This window comes from Balaenoptera borealis (genome assembly GCF_965194805.1).
Source record: "Balaenoptera borealis genome assembly, chromosome: 1".
In the NCBI taxonomy this organism is placed as follows: domain Eukaryota; kingdom Metazoa; phylum Chordata; class Mammalia; order Artiodactyla; family Balaenopteridae; genus Balaenoptera; species Balaenoptera borealis.
Genome location: NC_138860.1, coordinates 88,591,472 through 88,613,871, shown reverse-complemented (window position 1 = coordinate 88,613,871; position 22,400 = coordinate 88,591,472). Strand labels below are relative to the sequence as shown.

The 22,400-nt window shown below is 36.1% G+C and overlaps 1 protein-coding gene across 2 annotated transcripts; it reads right to left on the bottom strand.

Annotated features, from left to right (window-relative positions):
• Nucleotides 1-1,187: 1,187 nt before the first annotated feature.
• Nucleotides 1,188-20,477, bottom strand: SEC22B (SEC22 homolog B, vesicle trafficking protein). Of its 2 annotated transcripts, none has more exons than XM_082369734.1 (5): nt 20,217-20,477; nt 11,353-11,462; nt 8,482-8,642; nt 6,723-6,869; nt 1,188-3,128 (listed from the first exon to the last, which is right to left on the bottom strand). In XM_082369734.1, the coding sequence occupies exons 1-5, from the start codon at nt 20,289-20,291 to the stop codon at nt 2,974-2,976; spliced, it is 648 nt and encodes a 215-aa protein (XP_082225860.1). In that variant the 5' UTR covers nt 20,292-20,477; the 3' UTR covers nt 1,188-2,973. The 2 variants fall into 2 exon arrangements, with proteins under 2 accessions (XP_082225860.1, XP_082225861.1); XM_082369735.1 differs by lacking the exon at nt 1,188-3,128 and adding an exon at nt 3,236-3,464.
• Between the last annotated feature and the right edge of the window lie 1,923 nt (nt 20,478-22,400).

The following is a 22,400-nucleotide window of genomic DNA, read 5'->3' as shown; positions in this document are numbered from 1 at the left end:
TGTGCCAAATATTGCTATGTTAACATTTGTGAGATTTCTTAATTAAAACATGTTATGAAGTTCAGCATCATAACCAAAAAAGCTAATTCTAAAGAGCAGTTCAATGTCTTTACTTCCTAGTGGTTCACACAATCCTCAACCCACTGGAATCTGACTTGTGTCTCTACTGCTCTGGAATTACTCTGCTTGTATGATTACGCTCCTAATTGTTAAATTCAAAATACATTTTGTGGTACTTGTTTGATTTGACCTCTTGGTGGTATAGTATGGTGGAGAAAAGCACAGACTCTGGAGTCAAACTGTCTAGGTTCAAATTTTAGCTCCATCACTTGCTAGCTCTGCATCTTTGGATAAATTACTCAACTCTTCAGTGCCTCAGTGTGGTAAAGTTTCTTCATTCACATGGTGTGAACAGTATTTACTTCAAAATGTCAACATGAGCATTAAAATAAGCTCCTAACAAAGAAAGCATCGTGTAAATATTTCAGTATGTGGGATTTTTCCTTTCTTGAAAATCACCTGAAACCTGTCTATGTCTCATTCTACTCTGATGGCTCCTTAGTTTCATCTCCCTACTTACAGACTTTTTCCTCTCTAATATATCTTTTATAGCATGGCCAGAATGATCATTTGAAATTATAAATCTGATGCCATCTCTTGCCACTGATGTTAGTATAGTCTGAATGACTTGCATGACAGTGTACCGTCTACTTCTTCTTCCTCAAGTCTCAGTTGCCTATACTTACCCTATGAGTTAAGTTGAACCAAGCTATATGATCCCCCGAATGGGCCTTACTCTTAACTCATGACTCTGCCTGGGAAATCCCACTCTCCTTCTCTTGCCACACCCCTTCCCACAGTAAATTAGGTGTCCTTTTCTAATGTGCCCCCGATAACCCTGAACAGTATTTATCACATTCTATTTTAGATACCTGTTTGGTTGCTGGTTCATTTCATCTAGTCAGATCTTCCCACTTCCTCCAATAAAGAACAGAAGTAGGAGTCATATTATGACAGTCCTGTTCTCTCATTTTCTACCATCATAATCTTAAACTACTTTCTTATCCCTTTGTTTATCAGCCCCCACCCCAACTCATTGTTTAATTAACCCACTGAGTTTAGGTAGAAGTGTATCTATAGAAGATGTGCACATAAATTAACTAGATAACAAAACTTCACACTAAAGGGAACATTCTAGAAGTATTTATTTCATTGCTGACTACTTGGTTGCAGCATGCAACTCTCAACGAGCTGCCATTCTCCACTCCTACAGAAGTACCAAATGCTATGGTACCACTACTTAGGTTTTCAGCCTTTCAAAGGCTTTTATTACCAATATCATTACTTAGGATAAGCCTTTTAGGGACTTCAAAGCACTTATTCTCTATAAAAAGTAACTTCTTATTTCATGCACAAAACTCCAATTGGCAGACATAGGTCCAAAATGGAAAGAAAAAAATTTTATTCTAGTTCTGTAAATTATCAGGAATAAAATAAGCATTTCTCCTTGCCTTGTTTTAAAGAAATAGAATTTTTTTCTCTATCAGGAATCAGAACAGTAGGTTTGATGATCCTGAGTTATAAAATTGCTTACTGGTTAAAGTTCTTTCCAAAGATTTTAAGAAGTAGGCTCATTTTCCTGTACAATTTAAAGAAATGTTTGCAGTATGTGTAGGAATTACAGGTTATATTGTAGACCCTTGTGACAATATTTAAAAGGCCTATTCTCCCCATTTAAAAAATTCTACCTCAGAAGGTAAAAGGAAATCCCCATTATCCCTGAGCAAAAAAGGGAAAAATCATAGGTACTTTTATTTGTTAATAGAAGCTATTGTAAATGAGTTACCTATTTCTAGAACATTCTCAGAGAATTACATAACTGAAGCAGATACAAGGTGCTCAGATTTTCTCAGATAAATGTGCTTAGTAGTTTGAGTAGTTGCTCTGAAAAATTTCAATTTAATTAACTACGTAACTGAATATTTTCCATTTTGATATTTGAGGATATCCTGAGAGGCACATGAAACTACTGGACATAGAGGAATTTAAAAAATGTTGGCAAATTGTGGCAGGAGGAAGAGTGGGGAGAATCGTAGTGGAGAAAAAGTGAGAAAGGGGCAGGACAAAGCTGTAGTCATGAGCTGGCCTCTCTTTGTCACTAAGTCAGGGGCCTCTGGCTATCAGTATGCTACATTCACTCTTAGATTAATATAAACCAGATGCAGAAAAATAAAATTAAGAATGTCCCAAACAAAACATTTAAGTCTTTTAAGGAGTAAATGACAGAAAACATTTTAGCTTCTTAATCACGGAGTGCTATAATTTCAAGGCATCAATATAATTCATTTAACCCTAAAGCAATTGTGCAATAAGCAAAACATCATAAATGGAAAACAACAAAGGTTAACTTCCTACAGGGGCCAATAGACAGGATCTCTTGCAGCACAGCAATTAACCTTCACATACTGGAGTCTTATTTAAAAGGCCATCAACAACTCAGATTCCTGAAAAATCACAAGTGTCACCAACAAACGGAATGTTGATTAAACAGAGTCCAAAACCTTTCCAAAGGGCTGCCTTCTCTGAAGGGATTTCAGACTGTTGCTAGCACAGGTTGGTTAAGCCAAATCTCACTGACGGCTCCATTAGAGATGAGAATGCCCAGTCAGTGCTGTTTTAAAAATATAAAACACAGGGAGGGAAAAAAACAAATAAAACAATCTACTGTTCCCTAACATACATGGCTTAGCACCCAGAGAAAGCCTCTGCCCCCAAAAGACACTTTCTACATAGGGCTAAGCTTCATTAAATGAGGCGTAATCTTTCATTTTCAGGACATGTCTTTCCTTGCAAGGTCTTTAGAGGCAGAAGTTCCACTTGGATTCTAATACGCATCTCTGTGAGCTCAGCTTCCTGAAAACATACACCTGCTGGGTTCTAGGTTCTCCCTTGCCAGTGACTGGATTCACTACTTCACAGCCACCAGAATCTCACATACACTATTAACATGATGAAAAATACAGCTACTGCTGCAAGTTTGGCGTAAGTGGAACGCATGTTCAAGTACTTCGCATCCTGGCGGTATTTCTTGGACAGACTGGACAAATTGTTAGCCTTCGAATCCAATGCTGTCAAAAAGGAAAAAAGGATAACATCAATTAGTCCCTTAAAGTATTTTATCAAATGTATTAAGACATAAAAGTAACCAAAATGAGTGGCACTTTTTCAAACCATGAAGCTTAAATTATCATTTTTATTTTAAGGGTAAGGTTGCATACACTGATTAACTCATGATCCTGAAGCACTGTAAAATCTACAATGCATTTTAAAATTATCAGATCAATTTATGTTCAAATTCTTGAGGCTGTATGCAGGCTCTGGCCTCAGACCCTGGTTCAAATCTCAGCTGTATCAGTCATGTGGTATTGGTCAACTCAGCCTCTCTAAGACCCAGCTTCTTTTGTCTATAAAAATAGGGATTATATAGTAACAATAAACATACCATAGGATGCCTGTAAAGTGAGCACAATGCCTACATACAGTACACACTTGACAAATGTTAGCTGACCATAACTATCTTCATAATCTCTTAATGGTCTAAATCATATTCACTCATATTTTGACAAATGATAATCCAGGTAAGATAAAAGATGCAGGTAACCAGAAACTTCAAAGAACCAGACAATGAGTATTAAGCTATATCTCAGTGGTGACTGCTACCAAATTTCTAAGACTTTCCACATAGTAAAGACTATTATTATGAAGATAAAGCTATCAGAAATTATATTTTAACAGATATAGGAAAGCTGTACTATAATGAAAATACAATCACAGGTGCTAGAAAACCACCAATATCTACTAAATTAAGCTTTTTAGAATCTTAGGCAAAAGTTTTTCTTTTTTCCTATAAGGACATTTGTAATGTCAGTATCTTCTTTTAATTGTTAACTGAGCACTTAGAGAAATAGTCAGATATACACGAGCTAGACTGGGCTTAAAATATACGGCATATTTTTAATAATGAAAACAAACTCTCAGTTTGGCATAAATAAATTCTAATCAAACTTTTTACTTCTTTAAAATTTTGAAAAACTATTTTGCAATCTGAATTTATTTGTTCTTCCTTGGAGAATGCTTTTGGAATATTTGGAGTTGCTTAATAGAGACTGGTTTTGATTGAGAAATGTGGCATTACTTAATAACACAGGCATGCCAGCCATTTCCAAATTAGAACTTGTCCTGTAAGAAAAGCACCTAGTGCAAAAAAACAGTTAAGGGATGAGAAATAGCCATGACAATGCTGCAAGGAATCTTTCCAGCCAATCTACTAGAAGGTACAATCCATTGGACAGAGGTTTTTAACTACTACTGTGTTTATTACTATATTCCCAGTGCCTAGAACATGATCTGGCATACAGTCAGTGAAAAATACAGTGAAAAATCAATAAATAAATATTTGCTACATGAATCTCAATCTGCTGAGAATAAGTGGGCAAAGAAATAAATATTAGGTCATATGAAATAATTAATAGTTAAGAGAATTCCTTTACACTGGAACATTTGGAAACACATAGTATCATAAAGACAAAGCTATTGCTTGGAGAAGTCATTTAGCAAATATTCATGTTATGGGCACCATGAGAAGTGCTAGAGGATACAATTATGATCAAAACATACATGATCCCTATATTTGTGGAATTTACAGTCTAATAGGGTGACACCTTTGAATAAAAAATAAAACCTATGGCTTAAAAGAAACAGGTATATTTAGGCAGTAAAAAAGGCATAATTTGATCTTGCTAAAAGAACCCACAGGAACTATTCTTGGGTCATAAATGCAAAGTTGATTAGCTCTAAAACTTTAAAACTTAGAATGAGAAAAAGGCATAAAAGATGGATTCTTATTATACAGAAGCTTAAAGAGGAAGAAAACATTTTTTGAGGTGGGCTAATCTTTCCACTGTCTTCATATATGCTCTGTTCAGCATATGCTTTTTCTTCCTCTTAAAATACCACTCTTCACTTCTTCCTGATCTATCAAAACTCAAGAAATCTTTCCTGTTCATTTATCTACTTCCTTCTACATTTTTATAGTTCTTATTGTCTACAGATCTATATATAATGATTTAAAACTATCTTTCACTGAGGATGGACAAGGACTCCATAAGCAAACAAATTCTGCCAGGTACTAGCAGTGTAACTTTTATAGTAAGCTACTTTTCTGAGTCTTTGCTTCTTTATCTGTGAAACTGGTTTGATACCACCCACTTCACATGGGATTACTCTAAAGAATAAATAAGATATATGTAAAGTCCCCCTACCATATTGCCTAGCACAATGTAAGTGTTCAATTGATGTTTGTTCCCTTATCCTATCTATAAATTACTCTGTGACAATCTTTCTTATCTTCCCAATCACATGAAGTTATTTAAGGGTAGAACTACTTCTTTTTTAATCAGCATATCAGCTTTGTAGCAATCAGCAAAGCACTAGAAGAAAATCCGTTACACTTTTGATAAATTGACCAGTATATAAATTTTGGATTTAAGAAAAATTCCTGAGCTGGTTTACTTTATCCCAAGTAGAACCTGTGAGTCTGTAATGATGAAAATTTACACAGACTCACTCATCCAAAATTTGATGTTTAAAGAGTTTGAAGCTATATGCTGGGACAACTGCTGACTACAAACATAAAGGTTAAAATCTGCAATTCATAATAAGGGAAAACCCATTATTCATGAATATGTAACAAGGCTGAATTCAAAAACTACACATTAAGGCAACTACTTGTGATGATTACTGTGAAAGAAATAAAAGAAGTATATGAAATAGATATGAAACATAAATACTACTTTTAAAAAGTATATGCTCACATTAAACATTTAGGTAACATTTAAGCATTAGGTAAACATATATATTTTTAGGTAAATTAGTACACACACATACACATAACATATTATGTGCTAAAAAACATTACATATGTAAGTGCTTTAAGAATTTGAAGGACAAAAGAGATTAATGCATTGTGGGATATAAGGATCAGATAAGGCTTCTTTGAAGAGGCAGTTCTTATCTAGATCCTAAAGAAGGTCCAGGATGATAAGGACACTGACCTGTGAGGCAGAATGTTTGTGAACTAGGGAGAATGAGAGACGTTTGCAATCTCCTTATCTTCCATTATAGAGAACACAGTGCCTTGCACATTACAAGTACTCAATTAATAATGACTGAATGAATGAAAAGTAAGTTGAGATGAGACTAGATCTTTTCTTGTAGTCACAGGTTTTAAAAGTTTTTCAGCAGAGGAATGCCTTGATGAAAATGGCATTTTATAACATTTGACCTGGCAGCAGTAAAGTCTCCCAAAGTGGCTACTCAGGAAACTACTGCAATAGATCTTTGACAATTTCCTCTCATTCTTCTTTTCATTTCCCTTAACTTATGTGTTCCTGTAAATATTGATCTAATTTTGTAAATATCTTGGAAACAGTAATTGCTTCTGATATGGAATAAGACTACATTGTTCCAACTCAATAGAAACTAACCACACTAGGAAGAAGCATATATCATATTGGAAGCTTGCAATGTAATCCATTTTTGAAAGATGAATTCTTAACTGTACTAGATAGAATCTGACAGCATAAAAGGTACTCCCAAATAAGCTATCCTTGCCTATGGAATAACAGCCACTTATTCATAAGACTCATACTGCTTTTAGAGACCTGAGAGTGCTTCTCCCCGTTGTAGCACTTCTTCAATATTGGCCACCATGATCCTCTGCACATCTTGCAATTCAGTGTTGATGGAGCCTAGGTTTCTCCGAGCACGACTGTCAATGTAAAGCTTCTTGGTTTTCTGAATGTAGGTATCTAGAATGATGAAGAAAAGTGACAGTTAACAACTTCTTTCATGTCCATCAAAGAAGTAGGAAAGAGTAAATTCTGAGTTTAGTCCTGGATCTGCAACTGTCCGTGATTAACCAAGCTCTTGAATGAGTATCAATGGGACAGGCGTTTCCCAAAATACTACTACAAAACTGCATGCTCATTCATTTTTGCCAATGTCTATATATCGTAAAGCTATGAAAAGAATAATTATTAAAGATTATATTTTCAACTTTTAGCAAAAATCTTAATATGTGTGTGCTGGATACCCTTCATTTGCCTCTAGATCTCCTCTCCACCCTTCTGGGCCTGCTTTCTGCCTGCAGGAAGCTGACCTGCATGGATTACATCAATGGGTTCCTTGCCCTCTAGCTTCCGGTTAGGTTCAGCCAATGGGGGAGCCCCAAGAGTACGGAAGAAGGGGAGTGGATAGTGATGTCAAAGTATTTATTCCTCTAGCTCCTCCCTGAGAAGTCATCTTTGGCTGTCAGTATACCTCCATCAAAAGTTACTGCTCCTCTCAAATGGGCCTTTTCCATAATTTTCTCCTTCCTAGTTCCAGAAACTGCTTTCTCTTATCCATTCAGGCTCAGGGATGATAACAATTACCATGCTACTGGTCTCAGGTTACTGTACCTTACAGCTCATCTATAACCCATTCATATCTCTGTATATAATCCTTTAAGCTAATTTGAGTATACCAACTATTTCCTGTGTGACCTTGATACAGCAGTCTTATTTTTTTATTGGGTTTACTGAATCGCTATTGTCTACAAAAATAAAATTTGCAAAACCAGACATTATAAAAATTAGCACTTGGAGGGTTTATAGTTTTGAAACACTGGAATGCTTTGCTAGAGTTTCTTTATTTCTAAAAAGCAAGAGGACCCATTCATCTAGCAAACTCGAAACACTTCAGAAATTCAGAGATAGTAAAACCCATTTCTTTTTTAACTAAAAATGTCAGTGATGTAGTCTAATCATACTTGTTCTCACTTCCTCTACTTAAAGGCCATTTCCTTTGATCTATTGCCATCAGATACTTTACCAGATCTCACCAGTAATGAGTCTTTCTATAATTCTTATACAAATATGGACACCCATGCTCACTACTTCTGCATGTAGTAAATGTTATGCCCCAATACCATATACCCTCTAGTACTTAAATTAGAGGATCTCGTTCACCATTCCTTCTGATTTCCAAATTCTGATTTCCATAAAACAAGTCTCACTGTGAGTATGTGAGTGTGTGTGTGGCGGGGGAGGTGAGGAGGTTGGGTTGGGGGAAAAAAGAACTCAGTTATTATATGTCAATCTAGATCTTTAGACACAGTTTTTTACCCTAATGAAGAATCAAACTAAATAACAAAAAAGAGCAAAGGGCAATAAGTTCTATGAGGAAAAAATCAAAAGACCAGAGAAAATTACTTATGAGAAGGAAACCTTATTCATTCAAAAGGACAAAAGACATGGACTAGGAGGGAGAATCCAAAACTTCAGTAGGTAAGCATAAAAAAAAAAAAAGTGTCAAAATTATATCAATAGCTTCTGCATATCGACTACTCCCCTGATAGAGAGGTGAGGTGCAAAAACTTACCGAACTCAATAAAGGAATAGGGTCTAGACACAGTTGGCACCTTCTTCCCATGCTGTTCATCAAACTCTGAATGTAAATCTTCTAGGTAGGCAAAAGCCAACTTTTTAGGGAAGGCAGCTTCACACAGAACCAAATAACACACCCCCTGTTCAATAATGTAGCTGCAGAGACAAAAAAAAGCAAGAAAAAGTTGTTTGTAGATTAACAATACCTCCAACAATCTGAAATAGACTCTCAGTGCCATACAAACCTTTTTTTTTTGGCCATGCCACACAGCTTGTGGGATCTTAGTTCCCCATCCAGGGACTGAACCTGGGCCCTTCGCAGTGAAAGTGTGTAGTCTTAACCACTGGACCGCCAGGGAATTCCCTATACAAAGTTTTGAAAATATTCTAGCCCAAGCCCTTTGAGGCTAACTAAATCAGAGAGTCAATTTCAAACCACAAATCACTGGAATCAGAAAGCAAACATCTTCCCATTATTAGAAGTACATTCCAAAAGGAGTATTTAGACATATTTATTCATTACATAATTCTTCAACTAAAATATCTTAATACCTAAGACTTTTTCTTGAAAACTCGGAGTTGTGACTCCATCTACCCTTTGATTATGTGTGGTAAACAAGTATATACACATTTAAATTTCTTCCAGCTGTAAGAAAAATAGTAGAACTGGAAATTTTTGTGGATACTTAAAAGTTGGAAGTTAATGTCACAATATTTACTGGGTACAGAAAATAATCTCAGGACTAATAATATTCCTGAATTTCCAGGATAGGAGAACTCTGTATTGACTGCAAATTGTTCAATAACAGAACTGACTCCTCCTGTGAGAGTGAGCTCCCTGGCAGTCTGGAAGAGGCTATATGACTACATGTCTGAGACAGTTTTGGGAAGAGGTTGGGTTACTCAGTGGTATTCAAACTTTTTAGCCATAGTACTCTTTATTTCAGCAAAAATTATATCCAGAAGACTAATATGTACAGCAAATAAAATCAGAAGTTCTTTAGCTTAAGTAGGAGTTTAAGGGCCCAAAGCATTACACATACCCCTACCCCTGCCCTTTCTATGTGGCTCCTAAGGCATCCTATGACTCCACAGAGCATAGTTTATAGTCTATTATATTATATGATCTCTCATGCCCTTTAAAATAATAATAACAACAGCAACAACAATAATAACAATAACAATAATACTGCTGTCCTATTTCTTGCTTGGGCACCTAAATTAACCAGTCTCCTTGCCTTCAGTCTAGACCATCTTCTAAACCACTAGCTTTATTCCTACAAAGTAAATATGATATTGCTTAAAAACTCTAGAGGTTCCCTAATACCTATAAAATAAAATCATACACCTTGGTATACTATTTGGAGCCCTCCAAAACAAGTGTAGGCTGCTTTCCATCATATATCCTAACACACCAAACAACATGTTGTTCTCCAATAAGCTAGGTTCTTTCACATGCTCGTGGACTTCTGCTTATATTGTTTTTTTCTAACTATAATATTCTTTTATGTACCTGGAGAAACCTTGTTCATTTTCATATGCTCAATTCTACTATAATTTTTTCTGTGAAATTTCTCTCTATTCTCCCTCCCTCTTTCCCCTTTCCTGAAACTTACTCTCTATAAATGGGAATTTATTGTTTCCTTCTCTCTGCTCTACAGCACTTCTTGTCCTAAGGTATTACAGTATAGTTGTTTGTGTATGTGTCTCTCTCTGCTAGTAAGAGGATAAGCTAAAACATTACAGGCAAGACTTAATACACTGTCTGGCAAAGAATAAATCTTTAATAAATAGTTCTTGGATGGAAATAAAGGAAGAGATGAGATTATAAAGAACCAAGCAGAAGAAAATCTCTTTTCAATTCCATGAGATCTTTCCTAGATCTTTTTTGTTCCTAACCCATGGTAGAGATAAAAATACTATATTAATACTATATAATTAAGTGCCTCTAATATTTTTTGATGTTGAAATACCTTATAAAACTTAATATTCACTACTTTCTTAACCAATAGGCCAGGGTTTTGTTTTGGTTTTGATTCTTTATACTTGTTTGCTTGTTCTTGATGAGTAGAGGGTTTGTTTGAGTTAAACAGAGCAGATTCTTCCCAGGTCTATATTATCTTAGTATCTGCGTTCCTAACATAGTAAGGATTATTTAGCTTATTCTTTTTTATTGTCACCTGATCTTCTTGCCCTCTCTTTTCTTGTTTAATCCTTCCTGTTTTATCACCTTCAAACTTGACATGTATTAAACATTTAATACCAATTATTTGTAGATAATTTGAAATCCAATAAAGTCCCTTTGATCCCTCTCTCAGCTGTATTCATTGTCTATAACCACTGATTAGATGCTCTTAAATTATCTTTTATAATTTTCTTTTTTCTTAATAATAACTAACACTTATTGACTATTCTCTATGTGCCAGACAAGATGTTAAGTGATATACATGGATTCTCTCATAATCCTCACAAAACTATGATTCCCTATTTTACAGAGGAAACTGAGGCCCAGAGAAGTACATGTGAGTTGCTCAAGGTTACACTGTCAGTAAATGTTTGAGCAAGGGCACTAACCTACATATGTCTGGCTCCAAGAAGCTCCCAAAGCAAAAGTTACCTATTACTGCATGATATGTATAGCATTTACTAGACACAGGATAACAGGTTGAATTATTGTATGGAAATTGAATAAAGAAACCAAGATTTCAGTTTTGCAGAATTAGAGCCAGGAAAGTTGCTTCCATGGAGCAACTATATTTTTAAAGTTACCTTTACTTTTAAAAAAGTTACCATTCTTATCAGGTGTTACTTGTATTTACTGTATTTCATATTTAAATAATCACAAAGAAATCAGGACTATACTCACTGAAAAGTCATGGCACCAGCTTCCAAGGTGCATCTGGTAGGGGACTGTTCATTCAACTTTCGAAAGAGTTGCTTAGCCTGACTCTGGTACTGTTGAAGATCCCGGCCAGACTGAAAGAAGACACCTTCATTTAAGAATTTTCCACCAAAAAAGCAGTACCAATTTGTGAGAAGCATCATATTTTGAGGACACTATGTGAATACAGTCCTTCATTTACAGGTTAGTAAGATTTATTTTAACAAAATAAAAGTGGCCTATTTTAGAGAAAAAAGGAGGACCAAATCCCGAGTTTTTCAACAAAGTCACAATAGTTATTTGCTAAAAAAGCAAAAGTGTACTCCTTAAGGCACTCTTTCAATCCAGTGTTCTTTCCACTATTAGGTCAGTGCCCTCCTCCTAACCCATTTCACTTGCACAGTTACTGGCACAGAACTGTACAACATGTTCCATACTCAGGGGAAAGTCCTGGGAACAACAGACTGAATGAATCGTCTCATTTTTGTGCTGAAATATCAAGCAAAATCTTCCATAAAGTGTTACAATATTGAGCATTTAAGCAAAAATGTGTGCACCCATGACTGCAAATTATTATGAACACTATAACTGCAATTAGGTAAAAATGAATAAGAGCAAGGACAAAGATTGGAAAGTCAAATATCCTTTACTAAATAAATCTATTTGGTTCCTGAGTTTGGATAGCAAAAGTCTGGGTAGCAAGGGATATGTTCATATAAAAATGAAAATAATAACATTTGGATGATAGAGTTATAGGCAATATTTTCCTAAACAATTTCTAAATGATTTTACAATATTTTTTAAAGAGAGGAAGAAGTCTACTGGGGGAAACAGCAATGTCATTTCAAAAGGAGAAAATCATACCTCAATAACCTACTAGATCCAAAATGGAAAAGAAGTGCATGAAGAATGGGAAGCAAATATACATTATTTATTCATCCACATACTGGGGGAAACAAACAAATAACTTTTGCCATGTGGTGGGAAGGAATTATTTTATTTTGGATTATTTAGTTTGAATTGAAAGATATAACACTGTCTCTCCTTGGTAGATGTTTAATAACTAAATGTTTAAATAGAAAAGTGTTTACACAGGGTTCTCCCAGGGATTGGACCTACGGTATAACTATGAGAAAGTACAAAGTGAAACTTAAAATTCCAGATAGTGAACCACTGAGCTGAGAGTAAAATCAGTCAAGGAAGCAATGATAAAATCGTGTAACTGGCAGATAAACAAATGTACAAGTATAGGATTCTAAGCTATATTTAAAATAGTGAACTGGAAATGCAAATCAAAACCACAATGAGATATCCTCATTGTCACTCCTGTTAGAATGGCTATTATCAAAAAGACAAGAAATAACAAGTGTTGGTGAGGATGTGGAGAAAAGGGAACCCTTGTGAACTGTTGGTGGGAATGTAAATGGGTGCAGCCACAATGGAAAACAGTATGAAGGTTCCTCAAAAAGTTAAAAATAGAACTACTACATGATCCAGCAATTCCACTTCTGGGTATTTATCTGAAGAAAACAAAACACTAATCAAAAAAGATATATGCATCCTATGCTTACTGCAGCATTATTTACAATAGCCAAGATATGGAAATAATCTAAGTGTTCATCAACAGACAAATGGATAAAGAAGATGTGGTATATATACACAATGAAATACTATTCAGCCATTAAAAAAGACTGGAATCCTGCTCAAAAAACAAGCTCATAGATAGAGAATGGACTGGTGACTGCCAGAGGGAAGGTGGGTGGGGGAGTGGGCGAAATGGGTGAAGGGAATCAAAAAGCACAAACTTCCAGTTATAAAATAAGTCATGAGGATATAATGTACAGCATAGTGAATATAGTTAATAATACTGTATTGAATTATTTGAAAGTTGTTAAGACAGTAAAACTTAAATGTCCTCATCACAAGAAGAAAAAAGAATAAAAATTTTTGTAACTATTTTTTCATGATGGAGGGTAACTAGACTTATTGTGGCAATCATTTCACAGTGTCTACAAATATTGAATCATTATGTTGCACATCTGAAACTAATATAATGTTATATGTCAATTATAACTCAAAATAAGATAAAATTAAAAAAAATAGTGAACTGGAAATTTCAATATAAATAAGGAAGTAAATAAGCATGAGGTGAACCAGGGGAGTTAGGCAGAGACCACTAGAAGTATCGATTTGTAGTTTAACACTGTTTTTATGGCAACGATTTGTTATAAGGCTGTTCACTTGAGAAATACTCCTACATTAACATGTATATGTATATTGTTATATATTAACAATACTTTGTAATAATTCACATTATAATATATATTAACATTATCATATTAAACAGTATTGCTAATCTATATATTGTTTTTCTCATGACTGGCCAGCCAGCTGGGGAGAGTGAATACCATCACATGCTTTGAACTAGTGCACAATATCCTATGTTCCTAAATTTGAGTGGTACTGGTCAATCTGTTGGCTTCACCAATGTTGTTATGTGGCATTCCGAAGATATCTGACCCCACAACAGTAGATTAAAGGGATGCAAACAAAGTGGGAGACACTACTAAAGTGCCAAGAAATAATACCAACATAGACCAATGATTTTCAACCTAGGCTTCACACTAGAATCACCTAGAAATCTTAAAAAAACTGCTCCTGCCCAATCTCCACCCCCAAATCAATTAAATCAGTGTCTCAGAGGTATTCATAAAATAACCACAACCATAAATGTTAATTATAAGTTTTTTTTTTTTTTTTTTAATTTATGGCTGTGTTGGGTCTTCGTTTCTGTGCGAGGGCTTTCTCCAGTTGCGGCAAGCGGGGGCCACTCCTCATCGCGGCGAGCGGGCCTCTCACCATCGCGGCCTCTCTCGTTGCGGAGCACAGGCTCCAGACGCGCAGGCTCAGTAACTGGCTGACGGGCTCAGCCGCTCCGCGGCATGTGGGAGCCTCCCAGACCAGGGCTCGAACCCGCGTCCCCCGCATCCGCAGGCAGACTCCCAACCACTGCGCCACCAGGGAAGCCCTATAAGTTTTTTGACAGCTAAAGGCAGGTGAGCACCTTAAAGGAACTAGTTAAATAAATACATGGCAAATAAAAAGAATGAAATTCTACCATTTGCAACAACATGGATGAACCTAGAGGGTATTATGTTTAGTGAAATAAGTCAGAGAAAGACAAATACTGTATGTTATCACTTATAGGTAGAATCTAGAAAATAAAACAAATGAATGAATATAACAAATCAGAAACAGACTCGCAGATATAGAGAACAAACTAGTGGCTACCAGTAAGGAGAGGGGAGGGAAGAGGGGCAAGATAGCAGTAGGGGGGATTAAGAGGTACAAACTACTATGTATAAAATAAAAAAACTACATGGAGGGGCTTCCCTGGTGGCACAGTGGTTGAGAATCTGCCTGCTAATGCAGGGGACATGGGTTCGAGCCCTGGTCTGGGAAGATCCCACATGCCACGGAGCAACTGGGCCCGTGAGCCACAATTACTGAGCCTGAGCGTCTGGAACCTGTGCTCCGCAACAAGAGAGGCCGCGATAGTGAGAGGCCCGTGCACCGCGATGAAGAGTGGCCCCCGCGTGCCACAACTAGAGAAAGCCCTCGCACAGAAACGAAGACCCAACACAGCCAAAAATAAATAAAAAAAAAAAAAAAAAAAAAAAGCTACATGGATATATTGTGTGGCTATATATCAGAGAATATAGCCAATATTTTATAACAACTTTAAAATGAAGTATAATCTATAAAAATATTGAATCACTATATTCTAAGTGTGAAACTAATATAATATAGTAAACCAACTACACTTCAATTTAAAAAAAAAAGAAATGGCAAAAAACTGTCAGTGAAATGAAGATTAGCACAAATCCTTTGACTTTATAAGAGGCACTGTAAATATTACTGCAATCTGAAAGAAAGAGACTAACAACTGTACGAACTACAAGAAACTATGGCCAAAAGCATGCTACAATTTCAGGAATTTACAATGAACAAAGCAGTGACTGCCAATGTATAACACTGGGGACATACCTACATAGGAATTACAGCACGTAAACCAACATTTTACACTGCTGGTTCAGTTGGCATTACCATTCCTGGGAACACAATGCTGGCACAATCTTTCTGGTAGTTATTTTGACAATATGTATTAGAAATTAAAAAAATTTGCATAATGTTTTATCCAACAATTCCACATCTTCTAACACAACACTGTAAAGCAATTATACTCCAATTAAGACATTTAAAAAAATAACATATGGTATATATTTATATAATGGAATACTACAGAGCCATTAAAATGATGTTGTATAATATTTAATGATATGAGAAGATATTCATTATACACTAAGTGAAAAAACTTAGGTGGAACAGTATTACAGTATTACCCATTATTTGATTTTAAACACACACAAAGATTAAGGTTAGACATCAAGTGGATATAATTTAAGTAGGGATTACTTAATTTTACCACTACTTTTAATGGTAAAAAAAAAAAAAAATCAACTTTTTGGTCCTTTTATTTGTACATATTTACTGAATTTTCTACAATAATCAGAAATTAATTTTATAATGGGAAAATTATTCATTCATCCATTCCTATTTACTGTGTATTTGCACCCACAATATTAGGACTTGGGGCCAATAAGGGGAGGGGCTAGGATTTGAACCCAGGCAGGCTAGCTCTGAAGCCCCTGCTCCTAAGCATGCTATATCACCTGTATAATTAAAATTGCTTCAGTAATGGTAGATCCACCTTCTAGGTGATATCTTACTCTTTAATATTAAATCTAATTCATAGGAAATGCTCAAGAAACCATATGGCAGCTCTGATCTAGATCTCACATAACAACGTAATCATGGCTTTACAGATAAACCCTAGGTTCACTTTTAAGATTACAGTCACAAAGGGCTCACAGTCAGCCAGTCTATCTAAAAATAGTTAGATTAGATGTCCTAATTCTGTTTTCTACTTCATCTAGAACAGACTTGATGAAACTGATACACAGTATAATGGAAGACAGCTGTTAGCAATCCAATAATGAAGTAGATGTGAATTTCTACACAAATTCTGAAACTAATTTGAGATCATCAGTATATTTAGGATGTGGTTCGGTATACAAAATGCAGGAGGTACAGGGTAGTAAATTGCCACACAACCACAATCCTTTTTATTGCTGTCACCTATGACTGCTGAACAAGTAGTTGTATCAAATGCCATCTTTTGCCTTTATAAGAATGTTTAGCTAAGTTCTTATCATTTGTAAATTCCTGTTGAACTCTACTGATCAAAGGCCAGGGGCACCAAGAACCAACCATTTTCTTCTAACAGCAATAACAGTAAGGTGATTAATCAACCCTCAATGATTGGGCGAGTGCGCTAGTTTAACTGTACAAAAGACTATCTGCTTCTTGGGAGTTCCCTGCCCCGTACTCAGTTATATCTAACACCTGAAGAGACCATGGTTCATTTTGAGGTAGAACAGAAAGGTAGATAAAGAAATTGCAAACATCTAAAAAGGAGAAATACATCAGAAAGTAAGAAATAGATAGAATATCAGAGAGTCTAGGTTGGAAAAGAAAAGTTTATCTGTCTACCTGTCTTAGGCCTACATTTCTAGTTATAGCACAGAGGAAACAGTGCATAAGATACTCTGTATCTTTTTTTTAATGCTCTATTGTATTATTTGAATAATTGTTCATCTCCAGTAAGAAGACAGTTTGTACAAGGACTAGCATCTAGTAACCACCTAAGATATGGTATCTGTTATCAATGTAAATAATTGAAAGAATACATTGAATTATTTGGCCCGGACAATTAGGGTACTTAACTATAAAACTATTTGATCAAGATATCCATTTCTTAAAAAGTTACTTCCAGACTCCTAAGAAGTAAATACATTATTAAAATGTCTTAGAACAAGTGAAGCAGTTAGGTACTAAGCCTGTAGTGTAGAATCAAACAGATATTGATTAAAAAGGACAAACTAGTGGTTACCAGTGGGGAGAGGGAAGGGAAGAGGGGCATGATAGGGGTAAGGGATTAAGAGGTACAAACTACTATGTATAAAATAAATAAGCTACAAGGATATATTGTACAGCACAGGGAATACAGCCAATATTTTATAGTAATTATAAACGTGTATAACTATAAAGGAGTATAACCTTTAAAAACTGTGAATCACTATGTTGTACATCTCAAACTTATATTAATACTGTGAATCAACTGTATCTTAATTAAAAAAAATTTTTTTTAAACCAAAACAGTGGTTCTCAACCAGGGGTGATTTTTGCCCCTCCTCCCTGCAGGTGACATGCAGCAATGTCAGGAAATATTTTTGGTTGTCACAACTAGACAGAGGGTGGTGGCAGTGCTATTGGCATATAAGGTGTAGAGGCCAAGGATGCTGCTAGACATCCTACAATGCACAGGACAGTTTTCCCACAACAAAGAATTATCCATTCCAAAATGTCAACAGTGCCGAAGTTAAAAAACCCTGATGACAGAACTATCAAATCACTATGTTATGTACCTGGAACTAATATAGTGGTTGTAGGTTAACAGGGAAGGAAGGAAGGGAAAAAAAGGAGGCAGGGAGGAACCCTGGTGAAAAATTCTGTTGTGCTACTTATTAGCTGTGCGACTTTAAGCACGAGACCTATGCTCCCTTAGCCTCAGAGATTCCTTATCTATAAATGGGGATAATAATAGTACCTATCCTAATAGTTGGTATGTAGATTGAATGAAATCATGCATTTAACAGGCTTAACACAATGGTTGGTATGTAGTAGGCACTGTATAAATGTTCTGTATACTATTATAATAGTAAAAATAAGTCAAAGATTCATATTTTTGCAGATATTAAAAGTTTTGGAAAGACGTTACCATTCAAAGTCAAAATTCCTAAAGGAAATCACTATGGAATTACAATCACAAAAATATTTTTGTGTAAAATATCTTTCCTTGTCAATTAAACAAAGCAACCCATCTTGGTAAACTGATACCTAGTTTGGAATTAAGAAACACACAGTAATAAATCAACTAATTTTTTCAATAAAGTATGAAGGCAGAGAATAAGAGCCTACTGTTATATGGAATTTCAAATCCAATTTATACTCTTTGCCCACATTGGAATTCAAAGCAACAGTTGAAAACTGACCAGATTTCTGTCCCCTTGGGAAAACTATTTCTTAATCAAACTACATATCCTTCAAGGAAAATTTCCCCCACACCATCTCCCTTGTTTCAAATCATGTCCCTGCATTCATTTTAACAATTTCACTCCTGCACAGTCCTGGAAAATGTTTAACATTGGACAAGAGAAAAATATTTCACAATTGAAAATTCAGGGTATGCTATATTTTTCAAATTTCATCTCAACTTAGACTTTGTCTTGTGGAATAAATAGAAAATATTTCACTTAGCATGACCTGCTAAGCAACTTAGCAACTTCACAATCTGTATCATTACTCTCCTAGAAGTGAAAGTAAACATATTTCCAAATCAAACCTAAAAAGGCATATAACCAAATAGAAGCTTTCCTAATTAGGAGACACTACTGTTGGCTTAGATGTCATTTCTTCTGGGAACACTTTCCTGAGGTCCAAAAATCAACTTAGATACCTTGTCCATGTTCAACCACAGAAACTTCTTCCTATTCCATAGCAGTTATACTACATTATAATTGTTAGTTATATGGTTTCTCCACTAAACTGTAAGCTCCATGAAAGTAGGGACTATGTTCCCCAAACCCCTGCATTAACACCATGCTTGGCACATCTGATGTGTTTAATGAGGTTTTTTTTTTTCATGAATATATGAATGAAAAGTTCAAAAAAATGTGCAAAACATTCATCTTATTTTAGGCCTTGAGGTTTTTGTTTTTTTTTTTAAATTACATTACTTGGGTTGTATGAGAAAGTAAAATAAAGTTGAACACTTTAAATAAATTATATAAATTGCATTCTCAGCCTCCTTTCTTCAGGAACTTCCTGACCTTGCTCCAGGAACTTGTCTCACACCAGAAATTTGCCTTGTGATTTTAAGGCACAAAGCCTCTTCCTCTCAAGCTATCTAGAGGTTTTGTTTTGTTTTTTTCAATTAACGCAATACATTTTTGAGCACCTACTAGCACAAAGCTGCTATTGTAAAAGCTATGGGAAACACATAGATGACTAAGGTTTCTCATTTGCCTGCTAGGAAACTTGGAAAGACAAAGGCAAAATTGTAAAATAAAGGTACAAAGCATTACAGGAATATAACACAAGGGTTATAATTCCAACAACAGAAATTTAGTAAGGCTTATTGGAGGTGGAAATTGGGCATAACTTTGAAAGAAGGTACTGTACTGAACTTCAAGCAGGTGCATACATGTGGCAATATTACCTCATCTGCTTTCACTAGATGTCAGTAAACTAGGTCAAGGATCAGGTGCTACGGAAAGAGGACTTAACTTAGGAGCTGATTTTTCCCAGGACCTGTCAGTCAGCTTTATTAACAGCAAGAAAATAAAAATAAAAAAAATAGAAATCTTGAATTTTAACAAAGTCCCTAAAGAATTACAGAACACTGGATGATCACAATCAGCCAAACCTATCCCTTCTCCAGAGAGGTTTTCTAAAAAGAAACAGGTAACACAAAAATCTACCTCCGCCTTCAGGAAAGATTTATTCTAACAGGTAGTCTTCTCCACTGCCAAAAGAGGAAAAGCACTTCAGAGGGGTCAGAAACGCCTGGGAGGCCACAAGGGTCTCCCGCGTCCTAAGGAGGAATCCCGTGCTGAGAGCACAGCGCTCTGACAGGAACTTGGGGTCCCGGGGATCTAGTAGCTCACCTGTTCGTCCTCCTGCATCGAGGCGGCCAACGGGAGCCCGTCCGCCACTCGGGCGATCATCGTGAGCAACACCATCTTCACAGGCTACGGAAACTCAACACTGGCCCGGGCGGCCGTAGGTGCGTCTTGACTTGCTCCGCCGCGACAACAGTTATACCTCTACCTCAGTTCCCAAGGACCCAGCTGCTCGCGTCTCCGATTCCCGCTGAGGTGGCCGGAAACAAGCTCCAGAGCTCTCCACTACCGGTCCTCAGAATTGGCTTCCCACCGAGAACCACAGCTACCGCACACAAGTTCCGCCGTCTCTCCTTCCACCTTCAGAAACGTCCAAGGCCCCGCCCACTTTTCTGGATTTCCAGCTTCGAATAAGCCTTGACGCGTGAGAGGGCATGGCACACAAACTGAAATAGAATTTTCTAATTTCTGATACTTTAAGCTTGGGGAGAGGGCTGGGAAGGAGGGTGGGAGTTAATGGGTACTTAGATGAAGGGTATATGAAAAAACTGACAAGCTATATACTGATATTTTCATATTTAATTTTTAATTTTTTATATTGTATATCCTGTACAAAATATTTTCTGTATTTGTATATTTGTAGGCAGAGATTTTTGTCTGTGTGTGTGAGTGTGCATGTTGTTTTGGGGTTTTTTGCTTGTTTGTTTATGCTGTATCCCCAGGTCCTTGAACAGTTTCTGGTAAAAAAAATATTAATTGCATGTGTGAATAAATGACCAAGTTACAGGACCTCAGAAATCACCTAGCTCAGTCACCCTTCCAAAAGCTGGGATCTATGGTGATAGGTAGCAGGACAGCCTTGCAAAACTTCCAGTAACTGCATTCACTCCCTATCAAAGCAACCTTTAGACAATTCCACTTGAGGAAGTGTTATCATCTCTTTTTTCTCTGGTGTCCCTATCTCTAAAATGAGAATATTATCTGCCTCTCAGGATATTTGTGATTATTTAGCAAGAAAGTGTAGGTGCACACATTTTGTAAACTAAAAAAGAAGTTATATAAATGTTGTATTTTATTATTTATACTAATAACTATGCCTTATTAAGCGCTAATTGGTGTTCGCATTAATAGAAACACTGCTAAGTGCTTTATGGATACTAGTTATTTAACCAAACAACTCAGCAATGTTATTTAATATGAGGTCCCCACTTTGAGTCGGAGAAAAAGCCTCAGAGAGTAATTTTTCTAAGGTGACACAGCTAGTAGTAATGGGACAGGATTTGAGCTGAGGTTGAACTCCAAAACCTATGCTCTTAATCCTGATATGACTCTGTCTTAACATTTAACCATAGGTTAAAGAGCTCATGCTTTTGTTACCTTTTCTACAACTCTACAGCTACTAGGAGAAAACTAGTATTATTTCTGGAGAGGATTTTGGGAGGAAGACCTAATGATTGACTCCACACAAAAGATGAAGGACTGGGATACAGACAAGACAAAAAAACTGATGGTGCTATTAACAGAGACAGTGAGAAAGTGAAACAGAAAGCAATCCTTGTGCAAATGGGAGCCTAAGCTGGTAAAATCATATCTTACATTTAGAATAGCTCACAGATATAACCTGATCTAACTTCCCTTCCGACCAGTCAACAAAGACATGTCTTCTACCACAGTCTCAAATTATGGTCACTCAGCCTCTGCTGGAACAATTCCAGTAATGAGAAATTAATAATACAAGTATTTTAACCAAGGGTATGGCTATGTGGATGAGAGAAGCAGAGAGAGAAGAATGCACAGAGAAGCAGATTTGGAGCAAGAATCCCAGCCTCTTTCCAGTTCCTGAATCTAGGCTCTTCCCAAGGCCCATTGTTTGCCTGAAACCCGACAACAACTCGGTGAAATGGGCCAAATTCAAGAATATTGGAGCTTGTAAACGTTGTACTGGGGGGAAAAAAAAAGGTAAACAGAAATTTGAATATCAGAGCTAACAACAAATTCTTACAACTTATCAAAGAAACCGAGTAAAGCACATATATCTAAATCAAATTAAGCAGATAAAACAGAATGAGACTTTGCATTAAAGCAGAGTCAGAAGATTAGAGATTTTACAAGTGAGATCAAAGGAAGCAATAGTTAGAGGCTTGTGTCCATTTATTTTTAAACAACTCTTGAGTGCCTAATTAAATGCCAGACACTGAGCTAGGTGACGAAGATGAATAAATAACAGCC